This window comes from Tribolium castaneum, chromosome 5 (genome assembly GCF_031307605.1).
Source record: "Tribolium castaneum strain GA2 chromosome 5, icTriCast1.1, whole genome shotgun sequence".
In the NCBI taxonomy this organism is placed as follows: domain Eukaryota; kingdom Metazoa; phylum Arthropoda; class Insecta; order Coleoptera; family Tenebrionidae; genus Tribolium; species Tribolium castaneum.
In genome coordinates, this window is record NC_087398.1 from 6,105,081 (window position 1) to 6,125,143 (window position 20,063).

The window sequence follows — 20,063 nt, forward strand, 5'->3', positions numbered from 1 at the left end:
TGGTCGACACAATGGTCTTCTTCTGGACCTATCTCAAATCGGAGACATCCGTTGATTAATGTCGAGGTGGATGCGCAGGTAAACGCGACCCACACAAAAATTAACTAGCGAATGACGATAAATCAAACAAAAACTGAAAGTTTTCGGGGATTTATTGCCAACACTGACAACTTCTCCACCTACAATCTGTTTACTTTTGTGAGGGTGTCCAGGACAGGACCGGAGCGGGGTTAACTCGATTAAGACGGGACTGAATTATGTGGCGTGGAAATGAAATTGTTGCATGGAACGCTATAAATTCTAGTTTTGATAGCCACTTTTTCGATAACGAATGCACCGAATAAGTCGATAGCAAACAACTTGTTTTCAAATTCTGTAACTCTGACTCACTGATAGGAGATAAACTGCTTTGCTTATCACAGTTTGACCAAGTTTTGTGTGCAGACAACTGTATTATTGTCTAGTGTTGCCAAACAAATACAGTTTAATTGGATTAGAGCGACAATGGGCGTCAAGATTTATTTTAGTTCAACGTCTGCAGATATGGAGGTAAATGCTGACTCACTACTTGTTATCATTATTATTAATTTAACTAAGTTTAATAGGTCAAACAACGACAAAACCGGGTATTTCAAATCCTAGATTCAAAAAATGTGAAATACCAAGCTATAGACATTACTCAAGATGAACACAAGACTGAAAAAGAATTCATGCAAAATAATACGAAAAATTTAGGAGCCACATCAATGGAACCAAGTCCCAAACATCCGCTTCCGCCACAAATTTTCAATGATGGCGACTATTGTGGAGTAATTATTTATTGTTTTTTGTTAATATTAATTATATTGTTTTTCTGTTTAAGGACTATGAGCAATTTGAAATAGCGAACGAAAACAGTGAACTAAAAGAATTTTTAAAACTCAGTTCCTGAAGGACGAATAATCGAGCGAATAATATAGGATGTGTAATATCAAAGTGTATCTTTGTCAGAAATAAACATGTAACTTACCTGGTTATAAAATAAATAATTACAAAACATGTGTAGTTTTATAACTTTATTACTTCCGGCTTTTAATTATTTTATTTATTTTTATTGTTTAAAAAAAATCAATTCACGAGTCCAAAAAAATTTTATAAATGTTCCAAAATGCACCAAAAAAAAAAAAAAAATTAAATACCTACCTACTATTCCACATTTGACTAAACGTTTAAAAGTCGATCTATATTTTCATCTTATAATTAAAACTCCGGATGATCAAGAGCAATAATTGTTTAATTGACAATATTAAATTTTATTTCTAAACTCTAAAATTTTGCATTTAAAAAAAAGTTAAAAAAAGCACAAGCTCAGGTGAAGCTTGACTACGAGCAGCTGAGAGTACGAATTAGTGTCATCACTTTGAGTACCAGCAACATTTTTAATTAGTATCTATTGGAAAATATTTTTTTTTATTTGTAAAATAGGTAGGTAAACTACTAAACAATAAATTCTTAAATAGTCGTTTTATAATCAAGGTAGGTAGTCTCTACTATAACTGGTATAATTAACTAAGTAGAAAATGACCCCTTATATGCGTTCAACTTCTAAAAAAACGTAGAACCTGAGGTACAAGTCATAAGGTCACCATCTGCACCCGTTGGCAATTTACGGCTTGCAGTTTCTTTCCACCTGTCCGTTTCCCTCTGAACCGATCTTTTCGCCTCTTTGACTCACTTTAATCGAAAAGCTCCTAACGAGAGCAATAAATCTCCGAATCCAATGATACTAAATATGGTATATGGGCGAACATTATAACCCGCCCTAGAAAAAATCCCATAACCCGAAAGCAAACCGAAGACATAAACCCTAAAATAAACAACCATCAAACGGTAATATTAGTAAAAAATGAGGACCCCGCCGAGCCGAACGAGCCCGCGATGCAGTGTTTACGGCATTGTTTATGGGGCCCTCTCTCTAGGGCGTCTCGCCCGCAACCGAGCCCCCTTGGAGCTGTCTTGGACCGAATCACACGGATTCTGTTTGTCTTAGCCCGACACTTGGAGAAACTCAAACACCCCCGGATATTTCTGCGATATTAGAAGTTAATATAAACCATTAGGTTTCTCCCCCGCGTCAGTACAATAGTTCTTTAAACGAGCTCGCTTCCGGTGGATGGGGATGTTTGTACTTACCAAACTCATCTTCCTGTCTTCCACTCGCTGACTCTCCATTGTGCAAAGCTAAAAAATTGACAATGATGAATCAATAAGTCGGCGAACGGAGAGGAAAATATTACTGACAGGATATGAGGGTCATTTAGGGAAGCAGGGCCGGGTTGGGTTTTTTTAAAAATATGTTTATAAGTTGACGCACAACAATGACACTTTTAATATGTCAAAAAATGTTAACACGCATCCCGAAAGTTTCCCTTTTGTTAATTTTACTATTGGTGAGCACAAGAGCTCAAAATTTGGTGCACAGACATCTCCCAAGCATCGCAGTTGTGGAATACGAACAAATAACACAACCATCTTTCACGACACGAGATGCACAGATAAAAAACGCCGAAAAATACATTGAGATAATAGATGAACTGTCCAGGAAATACGTAAAAAGCACAAGAGTAACAGCTTAGTCAAGTAACAAACTGTTACAGCATCTTATATTGGTGATTTTCCCCGAGGCTACTTTAGACTACTTCAAAAGCAAGCAAGACCTCATTGACAATGGTGCCGAATTCAAACAACATATTGTACCTTGTAATCAAACCAACATCCCAGTATTCCTCAAAATGTTGTCATGTGCTGCCCAAAAATATCATGTGACGATTGTCTTTAATTTAATCGAAAAGGAAGCCCAGAGAGTATTTACTTCTGATGCATTGCTTAACATTGATGGAACCCTTGAATTTAGGTACAACAGTTTCAAAAAATTGCTCTATTTACGTGGTGATTACAGCCTTAAACGAGAAAATCGGATCGGAACCGGCGCTTTACACAACAAACCAGTAGCATTTGCAATCCCTGTCCGTTTCATTTTTAGCATCGTTTCTGGAGCATTTCTGAGACAACCTAATTTCGACTTCACGCCCACATCTTTCGTCACAGGATTTAGCTTTTCATACGAAAAAATTGTAAATCGGAACAGCAAAAGAAATTATGTTGTTTGTAGCAACTGGATATCGCAGTTACCGTTTTTGACATGTTTGGTACTTATTTTTGCGAAACTGTGTAAAATAAAAATTTTTTTAGCACTGCAAGTTGTGCAAATGTGGGCACAAGAATTTAATATCACTGTGTTTATGTCGGGAGCTAATAATCCTGCAAAAGGACAAGGAGGAACTGCTATTTACCATCGTAAGTTTTTGGTTGTTAGGCAGATTTGTTAAAAAGATTTAGGGGAAGATGGGCCTATTTTGATGGAAATTGGTGCAAAAAGAGGGACTAAAGCGTATGTTTACCATTTTATAAATAACACGTCGGGAGCGCTGGCAGAGAGTGTCGAGGAAAAAAGCGTTGACGAGTTGGCAAAAGAGATGGATAATTTTTACTTAGAACAGGACCCTGATTTGGATAGTAATGATTTAGAAATCATTTAAAACAAATGTTTGAACTGTTGTTGTAGGATACAAATCGCTAGTTTTAAGAAAAAAAGAATCTTTTGTGTATCTTTGCAATGACAATGTTAAAGACAATTATTTTTGCTGCTCGTTCGACATTAAACTATCCATAAACACCTCAGTTACAAACAAGAAACGATACACCTACCACTTGGTGGCCTATAAAGGTTACAAAACCTACCACAATATTTTTCGACCTGGAGGCATTGAAGTTTGTGCCGTGATCGCCTGCTTAAATTCCAAACTGAAATCTTGTGGTCAACGATTTAAAAACTACGATGAAATTGGATGGCCCGTAACCTTTGAAAAACTCGTTATTAAGGCAACTTTTGGTATGCCCAGGAAAGAAAAAATTTACTACAGTTCACAGTTTCCGAATTCTTTGCTCAGTTCTATTCGACCAATTCATCCAGACTTTACGTCCTGGAGCTCACAGATTATCTTTGACGCTCAAAACAAATCGTATCTAGAACGAACATTCGCTCTTCTCGAGCCCCAAAGCAAAATACTGACTTTTGGAATTTTTGGAAGAAACTTTACGTTGCATGATCAGAGGTCAAAGGGTCAAAAATTGTCCTTTCACCCGCTTGGCATAGTATTGAGCTTAATTATTATTAATTATTAATAATAAAACAACGTTCTGTATGTATTAATCATTTATTAAAAACTTAAAAAAATAATAATACAACTTATTAGTGTTTTAATCCTTGAGTATTCGAAATGTGCAATATTATTTATTCTTCAGCTTTCTAGTAAAGCCAAAGCAAAACTATTTTACCTTACCCCACACAAGAAGTTAAAAAAATAAATGAAAGATAGGTAATTGAAATTCTCTTTCACGTGCTAAACTAATGATCTGTTAAGGCCAAAAGGTTAATAAATGTACTCTAATGGTTAAACTTTGATAATTAACCCACCAGATCATTAGGTTTAATTATTTTTGAAAACGTTTATTTTCTGTGGGAAAAACTGGAGTAAAAATTAAAATATTGAGGTCAAGGTTATAGTAAAAATTAAAAAAAATAAAGCAAATTATTTTAAACCTAGAAAAAGACACCCGAGCTCCGAGCTTTAAGCTTTGCTGCAAAAGTGCGACGACAGAAGTGAAGACAAACGCTTTCATTACATTAACTCGGGTCGCTTCAACTTATGCCTTCACAGGTCACCCAATCTTCAAAGTACACCGAGCAGAAACCCTCAAAATTTGCAACCAGAATTGGTTTAGTAAAAGTGCCCTTACATTTAATTAAATGTCTTTTGTTAGTTTCGTTAACCCACCACTTCATCACATTTGCGGCAATTGTCATGATTGCATTATCGCAATCTCAACCGCTTTCCCTAAATTCGCTTGAAATTTTGGGGACTCCTGACGCACACACTTAATCCGCAGCAGTGTGGTCACAAAGTGGAGTAAATTATACGTAAAATTTGAGTACCGCCAATAAAGCAAAAGGTCTTAAACATTTTATTGTTCATCGCTAAAAGCATTCTAGGAGGGTCAGTTTTCTCGCTGGCTCATCCATCAGATCGATGTTTTATCGACCTGTCATTATTAACGTTGAAGGGTGTTATTGATAGATAACAGCTTGTGAGTTTTAACAATTTAAATGATTTTTTTTGTGTGCGATTGTGACGGCAGACGAATACAATGAGCTGGCCACATTGAATTTGACACCTATAAATTATTAATGATATGGTAAATGACTGTCACCCAGTTTTTGAAAAGAGGGTTTGTTTATGTCTGAATATTAACGTCGGGCTATTAGTCTGATATTTTGACTAATCATTCGAGATGCGCCGACGATGATTAAACAATGCCGAAATGTAAACAACTACCGGACATTTACAATGGAGATTCGGTGGCGGATTGGGTGATGCAACCGTTTCCTGTTTACGTAACACCAAACCGATTTCAAAATAGTCTATAAATTTAGAAAAATCATACTCAAAAATTAAAAACTGTCTTTCAAAATCTTCTTTTTTACAAACTTCTGTAATCGGTGCAGTCGGTAGGTATTTGCTGAAAATGGAAACTTTTAAAATTAATTTCCGAACTTGGAGTGGCAACTCCTGGAAGCCCGGAGATGAAAATCTCGAACGTCCCGCTGCGCTACCAGAATTATTGCGCGTTAAGGCCCTTATCACGAAGCGGCACAGCTTTCGCCGCACAGATTCTTTTTTATCGACCAACACAATAAACAATAGCTACCGTCTTCGTAGTCAGTTGTTTTTTGCCGATTCCGAGAAAGGACGGCGTCATCAAAACGGAAACTTCACCAAAAGCGAAAAAATATTACCATTCCCATGACGTACAGGGTGGATATGCAAATGTCGATAGATATGATCAAGATTGTTTTATCGACGTGTTTGAACTGAATTCCGAATAGACAGTTAGTTTTCATTTTTATTATGAGAGACTGTTTTTATAAATAACGGAAGTGGAGAAAGGCGTGGGAATAGGGAAAATATGTATTAATGGCGGCCGGAGGAGAGGCAATAAAACAGCGCTAGACGCCCCCCTCCACCCGCTAATTGGCGCAAATGAGAGGAGACCCAGGCTAGTGTCACCCCACTCTCGGAATTAATTTGACGGTCGGCAAAAGCTGACAGAACAATCATTCTAAATCTTGTTAACATATGTTAAAAATGTTCTACCGAAACAAAAAGGTAGCAATGCGTTGACATCCCCCTCAGATTTCGGTTGATAAAATCGAATCTCGGATTTCTGGAAGGCAGCTTGTCACGTTTTCTCTCTAAAGAGGGTTGCAATTTGTCACGAGGGTTACAGGCTGTGGTCAACACCGGTGTTTAACATCTTGCACGTGGATTTTATTTTATGTAAAAATCTCAGAGATTGAAATCTTGCTGCTTGGGGATGACACGTTTATTTTTCCTTTTGTTTTTTGTCTTGCGTGTTTTTCTAATGCCGCATCGATCCATATTAGGACAGTCACGAATTATGGTCATGGCTGGGATACAAGAACCTGCAGAGACCAACCAGATCGAGTTGTTTTGTCCCCCATTTTTTAGATTTTGGCAAGCGAGATCAATACTCCTCGAACGATAATTGAAAATAAATTGAAAAACTTTCCTAATGGCACATTTCTGAGTTAATTATCTATTTTAAATAGTGCACTGAGCGCCATTGAAAGCTCAGTTGTAAAAATGACTCGAACTCCAACGGACGACACCACTTTCGATTTAGACAATTTTATGAAGAGTAGTACATTGTCGTTTGCCTTTCTAAAAATTTGTGAACATTTAATTTCAGATGATTCCATGAAATTAGTAAGAGTCATCGCCTACGATACTCTGAAATTTAAAATAACGAAACTAATTTTATCCGTAACTTTTTTGGTCCACTTTTCGACTACACTTATCCAAGTGTATTTTGTCTGTGTTGATTTCAACGTTTACTTCTTCGTCAAATACGCTCCCGCAATGTTTGGGTCTTTATTTGTAATAAATTTTTCACTAACCAGTATATGGTACCTACTTTTAATTTTTACTAGGTCATGGTATCCATCATTGCATTATTTGTAACTGCAGAAACGGACATGGTGGTTCGCGTATTCAGGAAAGCTCAATTACGAAAGCTTACGGTTGAGGATGGTCCCTCTTTCCATGTGTTTCAAAAAGAGTGCAAGATTTTTACAGTATTTTTCGTGCTGAATTTAATAATAGCCCTGTTTAGTGGTTATTTACATGCACTTCCCGATGACGACGATCGGGAAATTTTCTACGCATTTGCCTTCTTTGAAGATTATTGTTCCGAGTGGAAAGATTTTTGCTCCTTTTTGTACAGAATTACTTTTCTAGCTGTAGCGTATGTAATGTACGTACCCATTAACGTTTTTGTTTATGCAGCGATTCATCTCAAGTCCCAAATTTATTACCTTAAAGAGCACCTGATACAGATCAATGAAGGGTACGACATAAGCAACAACAATGATTTGTTCTACGACGAGAACTATCAACGAATCATAAGAGAAAAAATGATTTATTTGTACAAAATACACGTGAAATTATTCTTGTTAGGTCTCTACTGTTGTTTCTTTTGAAAATTAAAAGAAAAACGTTTTAGGGCGGCACTCGATATCAGAAAATTGATCCGTGGCTTTATTGCGCTTTTTGCCATCGTTGGGTGTCTTTTGGGAATTAGCATCCTATACTTTGTCATGTTGGTAAGAAATAAAATAAAGGTTCTCTGGTACACTTTGACCAGTTTCAAGGCAATCTTTTTGATAAATTTGGTCGTCTAAGTACACTGACTGTGGTTGCATTCAACAGTTTTGCAGCCGTCATAATAAGCGGCCAAATGATCGAAAGTTCAGTAAGTGAGTACATTTCCCAAACACTTTTCTTGAACTGGAATTGTAGTCATCTGATGATGTGGATGCTATTATTTATAATTGCAATTGGTATGACTGGAATGAAGAAAATAAACGCTTTTTTCTGCTTATAAGAATGGCAACGATGCATCCTTTCAAATTACAATTTTCTCAAAATTATGCAGTTAATTACCAACTCGGAGTTGCGGTAAGGTTTTCTCGAGGACTATCAAAATAAAATGCACCAGTTACATGAAATAAACCAAAATTCAGCTTTTTATATTTTTTATTTTTAACGTTTTAAACAGTTATAATTCATATTATCATTTAGGTTTTCGTTTTCAGATTTTAAAAGCCATGTACTCAGCATTTTCACTTCTAAAAGCAATAAAAAACGATTTTTAATACTAAGGAACATCGTTGGGATGATTTAGGTATACTTAGTTCGCAACAATTACTACTTTTTAATAACCGAATATGTATTTATGCAAAATGAAGTAGTGTTAATAACACCAAGAACACAATTGTTAAATGTTGATTTCCTTATTGCAACACGATTTTTAATAAATCCACGTTCTAGAAGTCAGTAGCTTAATTATTTATTACTTTTTTTGCCCAGTGGCGAGATAAAAGTAAACATAATTTGAAATTTTGTTTTAACTGGATTTGGTATTAGTTACAAAAGATTTTTAATTGCTTATAGTTAAAACTAAAGATGAAAAATTCTGGATGCCATAAATTTCTTTAATTGATCAGTTCCCGGATTATTGTTTAGCGACGGGCCGGGTCCAGTTGGTGTTAATATACCGTAGGGAGTTCCCAGGAGGAATAAATAACGCCAGTCCCACTTGATTAGATAATAAAAAGGTGCCTCAGAATTTTCAACATACCAAACACATACTTTATGAGCCAGTCCCTAAACCAGTTAATAATAAAACAAGAAAAAGACAAGCCATTAAGAGAACTATTTAATCTCATCACATGAAACGGAGCACTCCTCCCTTTTCCCTTCGCCACCCATAAATCATAACCAATGCCCTGATTAATATCTTCGCATCAATTGTATTAAAATCTGGAGGATTTGGTGGTCGCCCGTAAAAAAAGCAACGAATCGTTGGCAATTTTCTCGGTGTTTAAGGCTGTGTGAGCCCCCCGGAGTTCCAAACCAGCCAACTAGACTGTGATTAATTACCTAACATTCCACACTACAACTAAACACACATCGTCACTCCGGCTATGAAAAAAACGGCCGGAATTAAACGTGGGCCTCGTTTTGCTCGCCTTTGTGCCAATAGACGGACGAAATTGGACGAGGCTGATTAATAACACGCTAGGCCTTTTCGAAAATTTTAACCAAGAAGGAGACAAACCTCCAAAATTGTAACAACAATAAACATTGATGAACCCTCAACCATTTTCTAATTACGATTTCGGCAGATTAAAACAATTAATCACTGCCAGTTTTGCCTAATAGTTAATTATCAAATCATCTAATTGAAAAGCAAGCGTGTGGTCAATCTTTTGGAGGCGATCAGATAACGTTTCCGCTCCAAACCGCAATTTTCAAATCTTTTCAAAAAGTTTCGAAACGTCTTCGCCTAGATAATAATTATTCGGATGATTGATTGTGTTTTAAGTTGGTGGACAGGTGGTGCGTCATATCCCATACAAGCTGATTTATGTTATTGCGTTCGCCTTGTGGCCCTTGGCCGGATTTGGAAAAAATGCATCAATTTTTTCTCGTTATGAGATTAAGACAGCAGCATCCGAATCGATAAATCAGGCCCGGACCAATCACGAAATAAATTCCACGCGGTTGATTAAAAAAGCGAAGAGTTTATTTTTGACAATACGCATGTACAGCTTTATTAATATCCTTCCATCAGAGATCGTATCTATACGAAAATCATTTTTCACGACGTGTAAGAGTGTTTTATATGAAATTCATTACACCTGTGCAGGGCGCCGCCCCCCAGGGGTGGACCCGCAATTAGGGGGCGCAGCGGGACGCCAACAAGTCGAGATTCCGACGTTAAGTGACGCCAGACTCTTCTCTAGCCTTACATATTGGGGAAAATTAACACTTCGTAAACCTGGGACTGCGAGAAAAAGAAAATATTTGAAGCTTGCAATCATAATTTTATTCAAAATTACACGAACTCAACTCATGGATTTTTGTATATTTGGTCCTTGGAAAATTTCACTTGAGCCGCCGGTTCGAACTGTTCGAAAATAATAATTTCGTTGTCTCCATGCTGTAGATAAGCCCCCGGTAGGTAAAGGGCTTGTTGCGGCCCAATGAACGCATACCGTCCTAAGACAAACCCATTAACTATCACAATTCCCTTATTCCACTCCTGCATATCGATGTATGTGTCGTTGTATCTCTCAGCATAAGTGTCAATGTTGAGTACGGCCTTATGCATCCCTGGTCCTTTCGTCGGCTCATCACCAGCCGGCTGCCAGTCGGTTAATTTCGTGTTCCAAGATTTCTGAAATTCCAGTGGGAAAATCACCCACGATTGTAATTCCTTATCATTGAGATAAACTCTGTTATCTGGAGTGAGACCCTTGAATTGGTGAAAGAAGTTGCCATAATTGGCACGTCCGTAATTTTCGATCACAAGGTCCAAGCTTACGTTAACCAAATCGCTGGTTGTCAGAGTTATGTTCGAATTGTCGAGTTTCCAGAAACCGAAAGTGTTCAAGTCGTCGAGACTGGACAATGGTTTCGAGATTAAAACACCGTCTATCAAAACCATCACAGTGTCACGGACATGGCCTGTGATGGTCAAAACTGAGTTTGCTGGGATGTCTATACCCGAAGCCCTGTAGACAATGTAGCCGTAACTTTGCCCCGAATTATCATTGATCGGTAAATTCTCCATCGGTATGTCACTCGTACTTAAAACCGTACTCGGAGCCTGCCTAATAATATCATTATAACCCAACTGTCCCTCAATTGCCAAAGTTGGGTAAACTTGTCGCTCATACAGCTCTGGCGGATCGGGTGTTTTCGTTTGAACCGGATTGTACTTCTTGATCAAGGTTCGAATAACTTCGTATTTGTCGGTATAATCCCCAGCTTCGCTCAAGGGAGCATCATAGTCATAACTTGTGGTAGTTGGTTGGAAGTTGGAATTATCCCCCGAGCCGATATTAGCACCGTTCAAAAACCCAAAGTTGGTACCACCGTGAAACATGTACAAATTGATGGACGCTGGATATGCCAAAACTTCTTCGTAATTTTTCACAAACGAGCTGTTGCTCACAGTGTGGTGGGTCTCCGACCAATGGTCGAACCACCCCGGATAGAACTCCATCGCCATTAGGGGTTTATTGGGTTGCATTTCTTCCAGCTTTGAGAACGAAGCCTTAGCGTCTGACCCGAAATTGACCGTTTGGAAAAGAACCCCAGGGAGGGTACCATCGGTACCATAACCCGCACCATCCGAAGTTACCAACAACTCGACAATCCCATTATCCTTCATTAAATCGACCAGTTGTTGCAAATACGCGTGATCTTTCTCAATGGGGGCTGAGGCGTATTCGTTTTCCACTTGCACGGCTATTACAGCCCCCCTTTTGGTGAACTGGTGCTTGGCAAGAATCGGCAGTAGCTTGTCAAAGTACCGTTTGACGTATTTCATGTAGACTGGATCAGAGGTTCGCACTGAGATCGCTTCCTCTCTCAACAGCCAGCTGGGAAGACCGCCCCATTCCCACTCGGCGCAAATGTAAGGCCCCGGACGTGCAATCACGAACAAGTCTTCTTGTTTGGCAAGAGTCAGGAAGAGGTCCAAGTCGAGGAGTCTCTGATAGTCGCTGCCGCCGTCTCCAAAGTCGAAAACGTTGTTTTTGAATTCGTGAAGGTTCCAAGGGATGTAGGTTTCGACAGTGTTGAGACCTGTGGCTCTTAGTTTCCGGAGGCGGTCTTGCCAGTATTGCGAAGGGACCCGGAAATAGTGCATAGCACCACTGTATATGGTGATGTTTTTACCGTTTAGGGTAAAGTATGGTTGATCGACTGATAAGCCAGAGGAGACTCCATCGGTTGTGTAGTATTCGTAAAGGGTTGGTAGGTCGTCAGAGGTAGCAAATGGTGATAGACCAAGAAGCAGGAAAAAACTTTATTGAATTGTAAAAAATTGTTTGTAATTATTGAAAGACTTACAGGTGCATAATCTGTAGCATGGTGACAGTTTCGCATCAGTTTTATCCACTGTTTTCGACCTGTTTTTAAAAGTTTATCTAAAGTGTCGATATTAACAATCGTGTACAAAAGACAGATTCCATTGTTGTGTATTAGATAAAACAATCGCAATTATCTCTTTAATCGTACACTAACTGGTTTTACAGACAAGTTTAATTGTCAACACAATTTAATTGGCAACTATGATGGCAACATAATGTAGAATTGGTTTAATTTGGAATTAAATTTTAATTTCGGTTTCTATAAACCAACCCTTATTCCACCCTCTACCAGCTATTTTTTTAATATTGTTTATATTTTTTCTACTGAAGAAATATCTCTGAGTGGCCAAAAAAATCCTTTGCTTTAAATTAAAATAAAACAAGAATTATTAAAGAATATATTAAGCATATCTAACCGCTGAAGATTTGCAATGCAGGATAATTTACCTAAAACGCTCGAGACAAAGATTTATCAAAAGTAAAGTTGGATGTTAAAATTATTCAGAAAATGTGTTAAAAAAAATCATTTTTCTTATGTGGGGCTTGATATTTTATGTGAATTACTTTGTATTTATTTACAAAACGCCCGATTACTCTGAATTAGCAGATTACACAGTTTAAATAGATGAAGTACATGTAGCTACATTAATTAATAATTAATAGTAATTATACACATTACGAATACTCTTGATTAAACAGAATTTCGATTTTATTCATTTTTCAAACAATTTAGAATTTAGTCGTTAACAGAAGAAATAGTTGCTTTTATGATATTCTTTAGAGACCATGGTAATTAAGACTAATTGTTGTTTCATTGCTTAAGATTTTTTTTATAAAACTCAAAACAACTATTTTTTGAACAATAAATAAATGTTACGAGTATTTATTGAATTTTTTAAATTTATTCCGAAGTATTCTGTAAGATATTATAGACTACAGCCATCTAACAAACAGGGATCGAAACTTTAAGGAACACAAATAACTGGTATTGTAAAAAAATTTAATACAAATTTTTTACTTAGGTGTTTTGTGATTCGTATTTTGTTAATAAAGAATTAAAAATTTTGCTTTCTTAACAATGACTTTTTTTTGTGAGTATAATTTTCTACAGCGTGAAGTTGAGCTGTCGGAGACCTGACCTATAGATGTCGCGCCATGTATTAAAATACTTTATTACACAGCCAACTTCAGTAGAAATTTATAGTTAAACTAAACTATTAATTTTAAACTAATTAATTGTGCAACTTTTAAAGCGATACAAAATTTATCAAAATAGGTAAAAAAATCATTTTGGACCTCAGTTGGAAAATTTACGACATATTTTCTAATTCGGCAAAACAAGTAAATTAATTATATTTTTGGGATTTGATTATTTAAAAAAAACGTCATGATCTTGTGCATTTATTTAATAGGAATAAAAAAATGTGTACATAATAATAATCACAAGATATTATTTCTTCTTCAACTGTACTTCTTCAGACCACATCCTTTTGATTTCAGCCGGTGCGGTAACATCATACATTAAAATATCAGCGGCTTCTTGAAGCACACTTTTCATCTGATTTTCATGTACCTAAAATTAAAAATACACATAAATACGCATATTTATAAGTGGCCACATAAATTTAGACACGTATCGTAATATCAAATTGGACAAAAACCAAGTTTTATTTTGAAATCAGATTAATAAGACAACTTTATGTAATTTGAACGAAAACAAAAAGAAATCAACAAAAATAACCTTGACATTTCTTTGGCAGTTCAACAACACTTCACATAATCAAATTTAATTGTTTTGGCCCAACTTGTGTAAAATAAAACGATTTAATTTTTTGACACTGCGCCAAATTACTTTCTTCTAGCGTACCTATTCTGATTGAATAGCTTATTTTTTTCAAGATTTTGCAAAACTAAAGCATAAATTAAACAAAAAATGCCGCAAATGCAAACGCATGATTCAACATGTTTTGCTCCGTTAAATTTAGTAAAGAATTTTAAAAAAGCTCACCTTCGAAACACTTCCAGATTTTGTCTGGCGGTTGTTTTGCTCGTTGTAACAGGAGTACAATTCGTACAACAACAAACCTCTCATTTTACACTGTCCTAACCGAAGCAACTCCAACAAGGCCAAAAGGTCTCGACAGAAATTCACCTTAAGCGAAAGATATTCATCGGAAAGATCTGAAAAGTTATTCACGTCAAGTAAAAATAATTGAGTTATTAATAATTCGGTAAAGAAACAAACTCACCGTTCCAAGCAAAGCCTTGTTGATGACCCAGAATCCAGATCAGCTTATACTTGAGTTCCACAACAGTTTGGTTATTTTCGGGCACTAGGTTTGGCAGTTTTTGGTGGAGTAATCGCAACATGACTGCGACGTCGTCATCGTCGAAACTATTCAACGCGGAGCCAAGCACAAAAGTTATATTTGCGACTTCTTCTTTTTTGATCAAGCTGCCACAGACTTCGCATTGCCATTTGTCCGTTTGGAGGGAATTTGTGGGGATTACTTTACCAGTTTTGCAAACTTTGCACAAAATCGAACCAATGTAAGACCCAAATTCGGTGGGGTCTTCACACCTTTGGCACTTGCACAAGAAGTGTTTGGTTCTGTACAAGTGGAAGCGTCTGGCAGACGTGCTCCAGATTAGTCTCGAATACGAATGAAAAATTTCCGATCCTTGAGGAATAAATTTCGAGGCTCGCACTACCATGTGTTGCTTGTCGTCAAACACGTGACAGGTGTTAGGGCAGCAGGAATGATTTGCTAAGCTTCCCAGAGGGTACAAACCCTTGACACTGGCCTGGTTATCCTCAAAACCCACAAGGACCTCAAACGCGTTCGAGTCCATAACCGAACACACAAACCTCATAAATTTCTCTTCATCTTCTTTCACATTCAGAGCCAGGGCATCCTTCATAACGTCCACTTCGAACCCGTGTTGGTCCGACTTGTGCGCTTTCAGACACTTGACCACACTTTTGTCTTCCTCACCCAAAAGCAGCGACCTGATCGGTGATAACACTCTGACCAGCTGTACCGAAAGGTCCTCAGAGATGGGTTTACTCTGCCACTGTCTTACAACCTTGCACTCCTTTTGGTGTCCTAGCGACTTTTCGCACTTTTCCGAGCACACCAAAAGACCGCATTTTTTCCCGCACAGCCTCAAATCGCGCCTGCTGTAGCAACTGACGCAGGATAAAGGGCACGTGGGGGCTGCTCGAGGCCCCAAAATCACAGGGAAGTCCTTGAAAATTAGCTCACCGACTTCGATCGCTCTTGTGGCAAAAACCCCAAATCCTCCAAGTTCGGACTTTTTGATCTCCCAAGGGGCGTCCTCGATGGCAAGCGATTTGCGTTCGAGGTATTTGTGGATGGTTTGGGTAATGGTCTCGATGTTACGTTGCATTTTGACTGATTGTGAACAGATTTGGCTTAAGGAGGTATAAATTCGTGAATTAGGACGAGTTCGATTTATATTTAAATTTGAACTGAGTGCGGTCTGCGTTGGTGCGCACCTTAAAAATATACTGGGAGGTGTGAGGTCAGGCAAGTCTTCGGACAGGTGCTTGGACGGGGCAGTTTCCAAAATAATTTTTCAAAATAACACACACTACCGAATTTATTTTGTAAAAATAGAAAATTTATTTTAGCAATTGTTTTTGTTTCAAGTGTAACAATGTTTTCATAATTAAATATGTTTTAGTTTTGAGTTGGAAAAAGTATAATTTTTTTCTTCTAAAATGTTATACTTTTTAAATCCCACATTTATAGGTACTATTGTGAGTTGTAATTATTGATAATTATCTGAAAATTTCTACACAGTCATACACCTACACTCAATAAATTTTGTTATTTTAAATGGAAAGCTATGTTTCTTATTGTGTTTTTGGATTACTTAAGTTAATCAAAAAGAATTTTTATTTATCAGTTATCATTTTTAAAAATTTTTTTCGACTTGCATCCTCCATTCAAAAATCTCTAACTCTGTCAGATTTAAATGTAAAAATTGTATTAGGCACTTGAAAAAAAAGCTTAAACCCTTCTTTTGGTGTTTTAAAATTCCCAAAAAAGTTGCCAAAACAAAAATTTTTAAGGTTGCGTTTACAGAACTTCTAGTTCGATTTATTCAAACAGAATGCCCTTATTAGTATTTCTAAAAAAAAATTAAGCATTTATTGAATCTTGCACAAAAAGCCTGATTTTCGCTCGTAATAATATAATCTATTATTTCTCCTGAGAAATTTTCCGTTTTCTAACAATCCAATAAATTTATCATTTAGTGACTACTTAAGTCAATTTATTCGTATAAACACAAATTTTAAAAGTCTGCACATGTCCATTAAAACCCAATAAACGGCGAGCTATATTTAACCGAATTGTTTACTTTGAGTGAAACAACATAACGCAAAAATAAACCCATCCCACTGACCCGAGTGGAGCAATAAAACAAAACATCTAAAGAAAAACTTTTTAATAACATAAACAATCACAATTCACAGACTTAAACTTTAATTATCTTCGTATAAATACCCTCGGAAACATTGAACAAAATTGAGGTAGTACTTGGATCAATGGCAAGATTCCTTCGTGTCTTCGAACTTGCCAAAAATCTGAAATTATTTAATAACGCGGCGACAGCCAGTTTCGTCTTAACCATTCCAAACCGCAAACCTACAAAACAATTAACATGCAATTCTCGCTCAAACATTGGTAGTACCTATGCAGTTCCGGGGCCCATCACCAAACGGTAGATAAGTGTACGGAACGATGTTATTGTCATTACTAAACCGTTCCGGGTCAAATTTTAACGGTTCGGGATAGAACTCCGGATCTCTTTGGAGTCCCAAAACTGGGATAATCACCGGAGTGTCTTTGTCAATCACGACGTCAGTTCCGGGCACTTGATATGACTTGACACAGATGCGGTTCAACATCGGAAGAGGAGGATATTTCCGCATGGTTTCTGTGCAAGCAAAATGTTTACTTGTAGATAATTTGCTAAGGCTTTACCTTTCACAACTTTATCCAAAGTTGGCAGAGCGATGAGTTCCTCGTAGGCGTACTTACTAACATCTCTCCCTAAGTTTTTGTGAATTTCTTCCCTCACCTTGTCCTGAAGGTCCTGACTGTGGGCCAGTTCGTGAATGCAGTAGCACATGGTCAAGGCCGAGGTTTTGAAACCAGCAATAAAGAAGAGAAATGACTGGGAAACTATTTCTTTGAGTGACATTCCGGCCGATTCTCTTAGTTGCATCAACATGTGCAAAAAGTCGTTTCTGATGATGTTGTTCTTGTCCCGATACTCCATCGTTTCTTTGACCAAATTTGTGAAAAAGTCTTCCACAACCTTATCATTGTATGCAATTTTTTCGATATTTCCGGGGTTCTGGAGCCCCTCCTCTAGTGCAACTCTTAGTAGTTTCCATCCCGAGTGATTGGAAATCCTGTTGACCATCCTGGAAAATTCAGTGTCGGGATGATCCAGACTGTTGCAGTCAATACCAAAGGACGTAGAACCGATAACATCAGCAGTAAACCGCATTAGAATGTCTTTAATGTCTATGACTGTTCTCGTCTCCGCTAAAGGTTGGAACACTTTGACCAGATTTTCGCAATTGTGGACCACAATATTGTAGATACTTTTCATTTTCCCGGCTGTGAAACTAGGCGACATTTTCGTTCTAATATTTTTCCACTCTTCCCCCTTCATTGAGAAAATGTGGCAACTGAGAGGTAACTCATCCCCGTTTCCGTACATTCCTCTATCTACGAAATACTCGAAATCGGTCACTAGCACTCGTTTGACCAGATCTGGGTCTATGGGAAAATATATGGGCCCGTTGAAAAAATAAATCCCGGCATGTTTATATCCTTTGGCTTTGAACTGGTGGTAGAGCGTCTCCAGTCGACTGTAAACACTTTGTTTACCCCACGCTGACGATGACAGATCCCCAAATGGAAACCGAGGTTTGCTGGTTGGAACGCCTTTCTTCTTCCAATAGGTGTAGCAGTACCGATAATAGAAGTAGTACCCGGAGAGAATTGAGACACCAAAAAGTGAAAGCAGTTGAATGACCGACACTTGTAAATCAAAGAGAAACATTGTGCACGTTTGGAGGTTGTAGACTAACTGCTGTTTCTACGAGACCGAGGATGGAAATGACTCAGAGTAGAGTAATGAAGTTATTGGATATGTTTGAAGTGCTACGTGGTACGATGAAGTGTGAGAGGTCATTCAGAGAAATATAAATAGCAAATAAATGCGATAATTTGTGTTAGAAATGACCTTCTGACCCAAAGGTTTTGAGATGATTGTTGTTGTGCGAAGGAGAGAGGATTTTTAAAACTAATAATTAAAAGACCCATGTGATTATTATTATTTATTTCAAATAGTACATATGTATTACTAAAGATTACTAAATAAAAGTGTAAAAAATAAAAAACGTATTTTTTTTTCGAAATATTTTGCCGCCCTTTTTATGGTAAAAAAGTACAATAATACTAAAGAATCTGCTTTTAATTTTTGTAAATTTTGTAAATAAATTTATTATAAATACTCTTCAATAAACTAAATAAATTGCATTTTTAAAGAATTTTCTCAAAATTGTAGCTTTGAAAACTTGTATATATTTATTTGTTGTTGTTTTTAAATTTTTTTCAAGCAAACATAATGGTAGTAAAAAAAAATAAAATAATAGTGATAAAACTGTCAAAATAACGCAAAAGACATTAGATTTAAATCGAGACAAATCCTACGTGTCAAATAAGTTTACACTGCCAAAAAATTATAATATAGCTTAATCAGAAGGTATAACATGCTGCACACTTTGTTTAAATGGTGTATAACTAGTTGCATATAAAGTTTTTTTGACAATAATGTTCGCAGGAAAAGTAACTGACCACCTAGATCAGTTTCAATACATGTCTGTTTTATGGATTATCTATAAAAGCAAATATGAGTACAAAGGAAATTAAAAAAAAATATATTTCTTGTAAAATAATTTTCTGTGAAATATTGTAGAAGACAGAACAAGTTAATATACATTCAAATTTATGTTACACTTAATTAACCATCAAATTCCATTTTCATTGATTTGTTAAAAGATAAAAGCTCTGAATCCTGTATTCAGAAAAGCTCAAAATTTCTTATCTTCATGCGCCACTTATTACGACCAATGATTAGCATAAGTATCAGAATTTTCCTTAATTTTTAAATGCTATAAAGGTTAATTCTTTCTAACGTACTCATTTTACTTTATCTTTGCAGTGTTAAAATTTAGCAGTTTGTAATTTAAGTAGTTTTTTATGTATTGTTAATGTCGGTTCCAGTGATTATTATTCTAACGGAAATCAATTTCCGATATCTCTAATTTAAATTTCTACTATTTAGCATTGACTAAAGATAAGAACGAAAAACCAAATTAAAGTTATTCGAAACAATAAACGAATTATTTTAGTATAAATTTAAAAAAAATACGTAAATTAAATAATGTTCTTTTATTTACTGTTGAATTTTATTTTTAATCTTTTCTAATTACCTTCAAAAATAATATACTCGATTTATTATTTTTGAAAATTAATCTGAAAAAACGGTAAAATGTTGCAACTGAGAATGTGAGAATTAATAAATATGTAGATATTTATAATAATGCTTATTAAATACTTCGATTATTTTTGTTTTTGTAGTAAAATAGATATAGGTTTATTTATAGAACTAGAAAAATATAGTTTGTATCTAATAAAATAGGCGAAAAGGCTCGGAATTCAGTGCGTAACGTAAAAAACCAGCTTCTATCTATTAGGCATATTATTTAAGTAACAACGGTAACATAACACACATTAATATCCAATTAGTACTAATATTTTGTAATTATATTTGTCCGTTAGTAGGGAATTAAATTTCGGCATCTGCAGTAAAGCACCTGACGCTGATA

The 20,063-nt window shown here is 36.4% G+C and overlaps 4 protein-coding genes, 1 long non-coding RNA gene and 1 other non-coding gene across 7 annotated transcripts; 2 read left to right on the forward strand and 4 right to left on the reverse strand.

The window, feature by feature from the left end:
- Positions 1 to 392: 392 nt before the first annotated feature.
- LOC103313053 (uncharacterized) lies at positions 393 to 1,038 on the forward strand. The gene is made up of 3 exons (XR_010334377.1): positions 393 to 549; positions 606 to 809; positions 863 to 1,038. It is a non-coding gene; the product is annotated as an uncharacterized LOC103313053 (transcript).
- Positions 1,039 to 1,398: 360 nt separating this feature from the next.
- Positions 1,399 to 2,372, reverse strand: LOC135266367 (uncharacterized). The gene is made up of 3 exons (XR_010334378.1): positions 2,281 to 2,372; positions 2,173 to 2,220; positions 1,399 to 2,067 (listed from the first exon to the last, which is right to left on the reverse strand). It is a non-coding gene; the product is annotated as an uncharacterized LOC135266367 (long non-coding RNA).
- On the forward strand, positions 2,342 to 4,254 carry LOC107397960 (vanin-like protein 1). 2 transcript variants are annotated; one of them, XM_064356950.1, is made up of 7 exons: positions 2,342 to 2,588; positions 2,637 to 2,893; positions 2,939 to 3,183; positions 3,232 to 3,336; positions 3,379 to 3,555; positions 3,605 to 3,931; positions 3,990 to 4,254. In XM_064356950.1, exons 1-7 carry the CDS (start codon positions 2,358 to 2,360, stop codon positions 4,067 to 4,069), a joined length of 1,422 nt encoding a protein of 473 aa, XP_064213020.1. In that variant the 5' UTR covers positions 2,342 to 2,357; the 3' UTR covers positions 4,070 to 4,254. The 2 variants fall into 2 exon arrangements, with proteins under 2 accessions (XP_064213020.1, XP_064213019.1); XM_064356949.1 differs by having other exon boundaries at positions 3,605 to 4,253.
- Positions 4,255 to 10,048: 5,794 nt separating this feature from the next.
- On the reverse strand, positions 10,049 to 12,233 carry LOC656432 (beta-galactosidase-1-like protein 3). Its single transcript, XM_962965.4, has 2 exons — positions 12,105 to 12,233; positions 10,049 to 12,058 (listed from the first exon to the last, which is right to left on the reverse strand). The coding sequence occupies exons 1-2, from the start codon at positions 12,122 to 12,124 to the stop codon at positions 10,096 to 10,098; spliced, it is 1,983 nt and encodes a 660-aa protein (XP_968058.2). The 5' UTR covers positions 12,125 to 12,233; the 3' UTR covers positions 10,049 to 10,095.
- A 1,282-nt stretch (positions 12,234 to 13,515) lies between these two features.
- Positions 13,516 to 15,635, reverse strand: LOC656351 (SET domain-containing protein SmydA-8). Its single transcript, XM_064356936.1, has 3 exons — positions 14,374 to 15,635; positions 14,133 to 14,305; positions 13,516 to 13,697 (listed from the first exon to the last, which is right to left on the reverse strand). The coding sequence occupies exons 1-3, from the start codon at positions 15,533 to 15,535 to the stop codon at positions 13,575 to 13,577; spliced, it is 1,458 nt and encodes a 485-aa protein (XP_064213006.1). The 5' UTR covers positions 15,536 to 15,635; the 3' UTR covers positions 13,516 to 13,574.
- Positions 15,636 to 16,585: 950 nt separating this feature from the next.
- LOC656267 (cytochrome P450 346A1) lies at positions 16,586 to 18,339 on the reverse strand. Its single transcript, XM_962808.4, has 3 exons — positions 17,140 to 18,339; positions 16,847 to 17,092; positions 16,586 to 16,800 (listed from the first exon to the last, which is right to left on the reverse strand). The coding sequence occupies exons 1-3, from the start codon at positions 18,230 to 18,232 to the stop codon at positions 16,631 to 16,633; spliced, it is 1,509 nt and encodes a 502-aa protein (XP_967901.1). The 5' UTR covers positions 18,233 to 18,339; the 3' UTR covers positions 16,586 to 16,630.
- Positions 18,340 to 20,063: the final 1,724 nt, after the last annotated feature.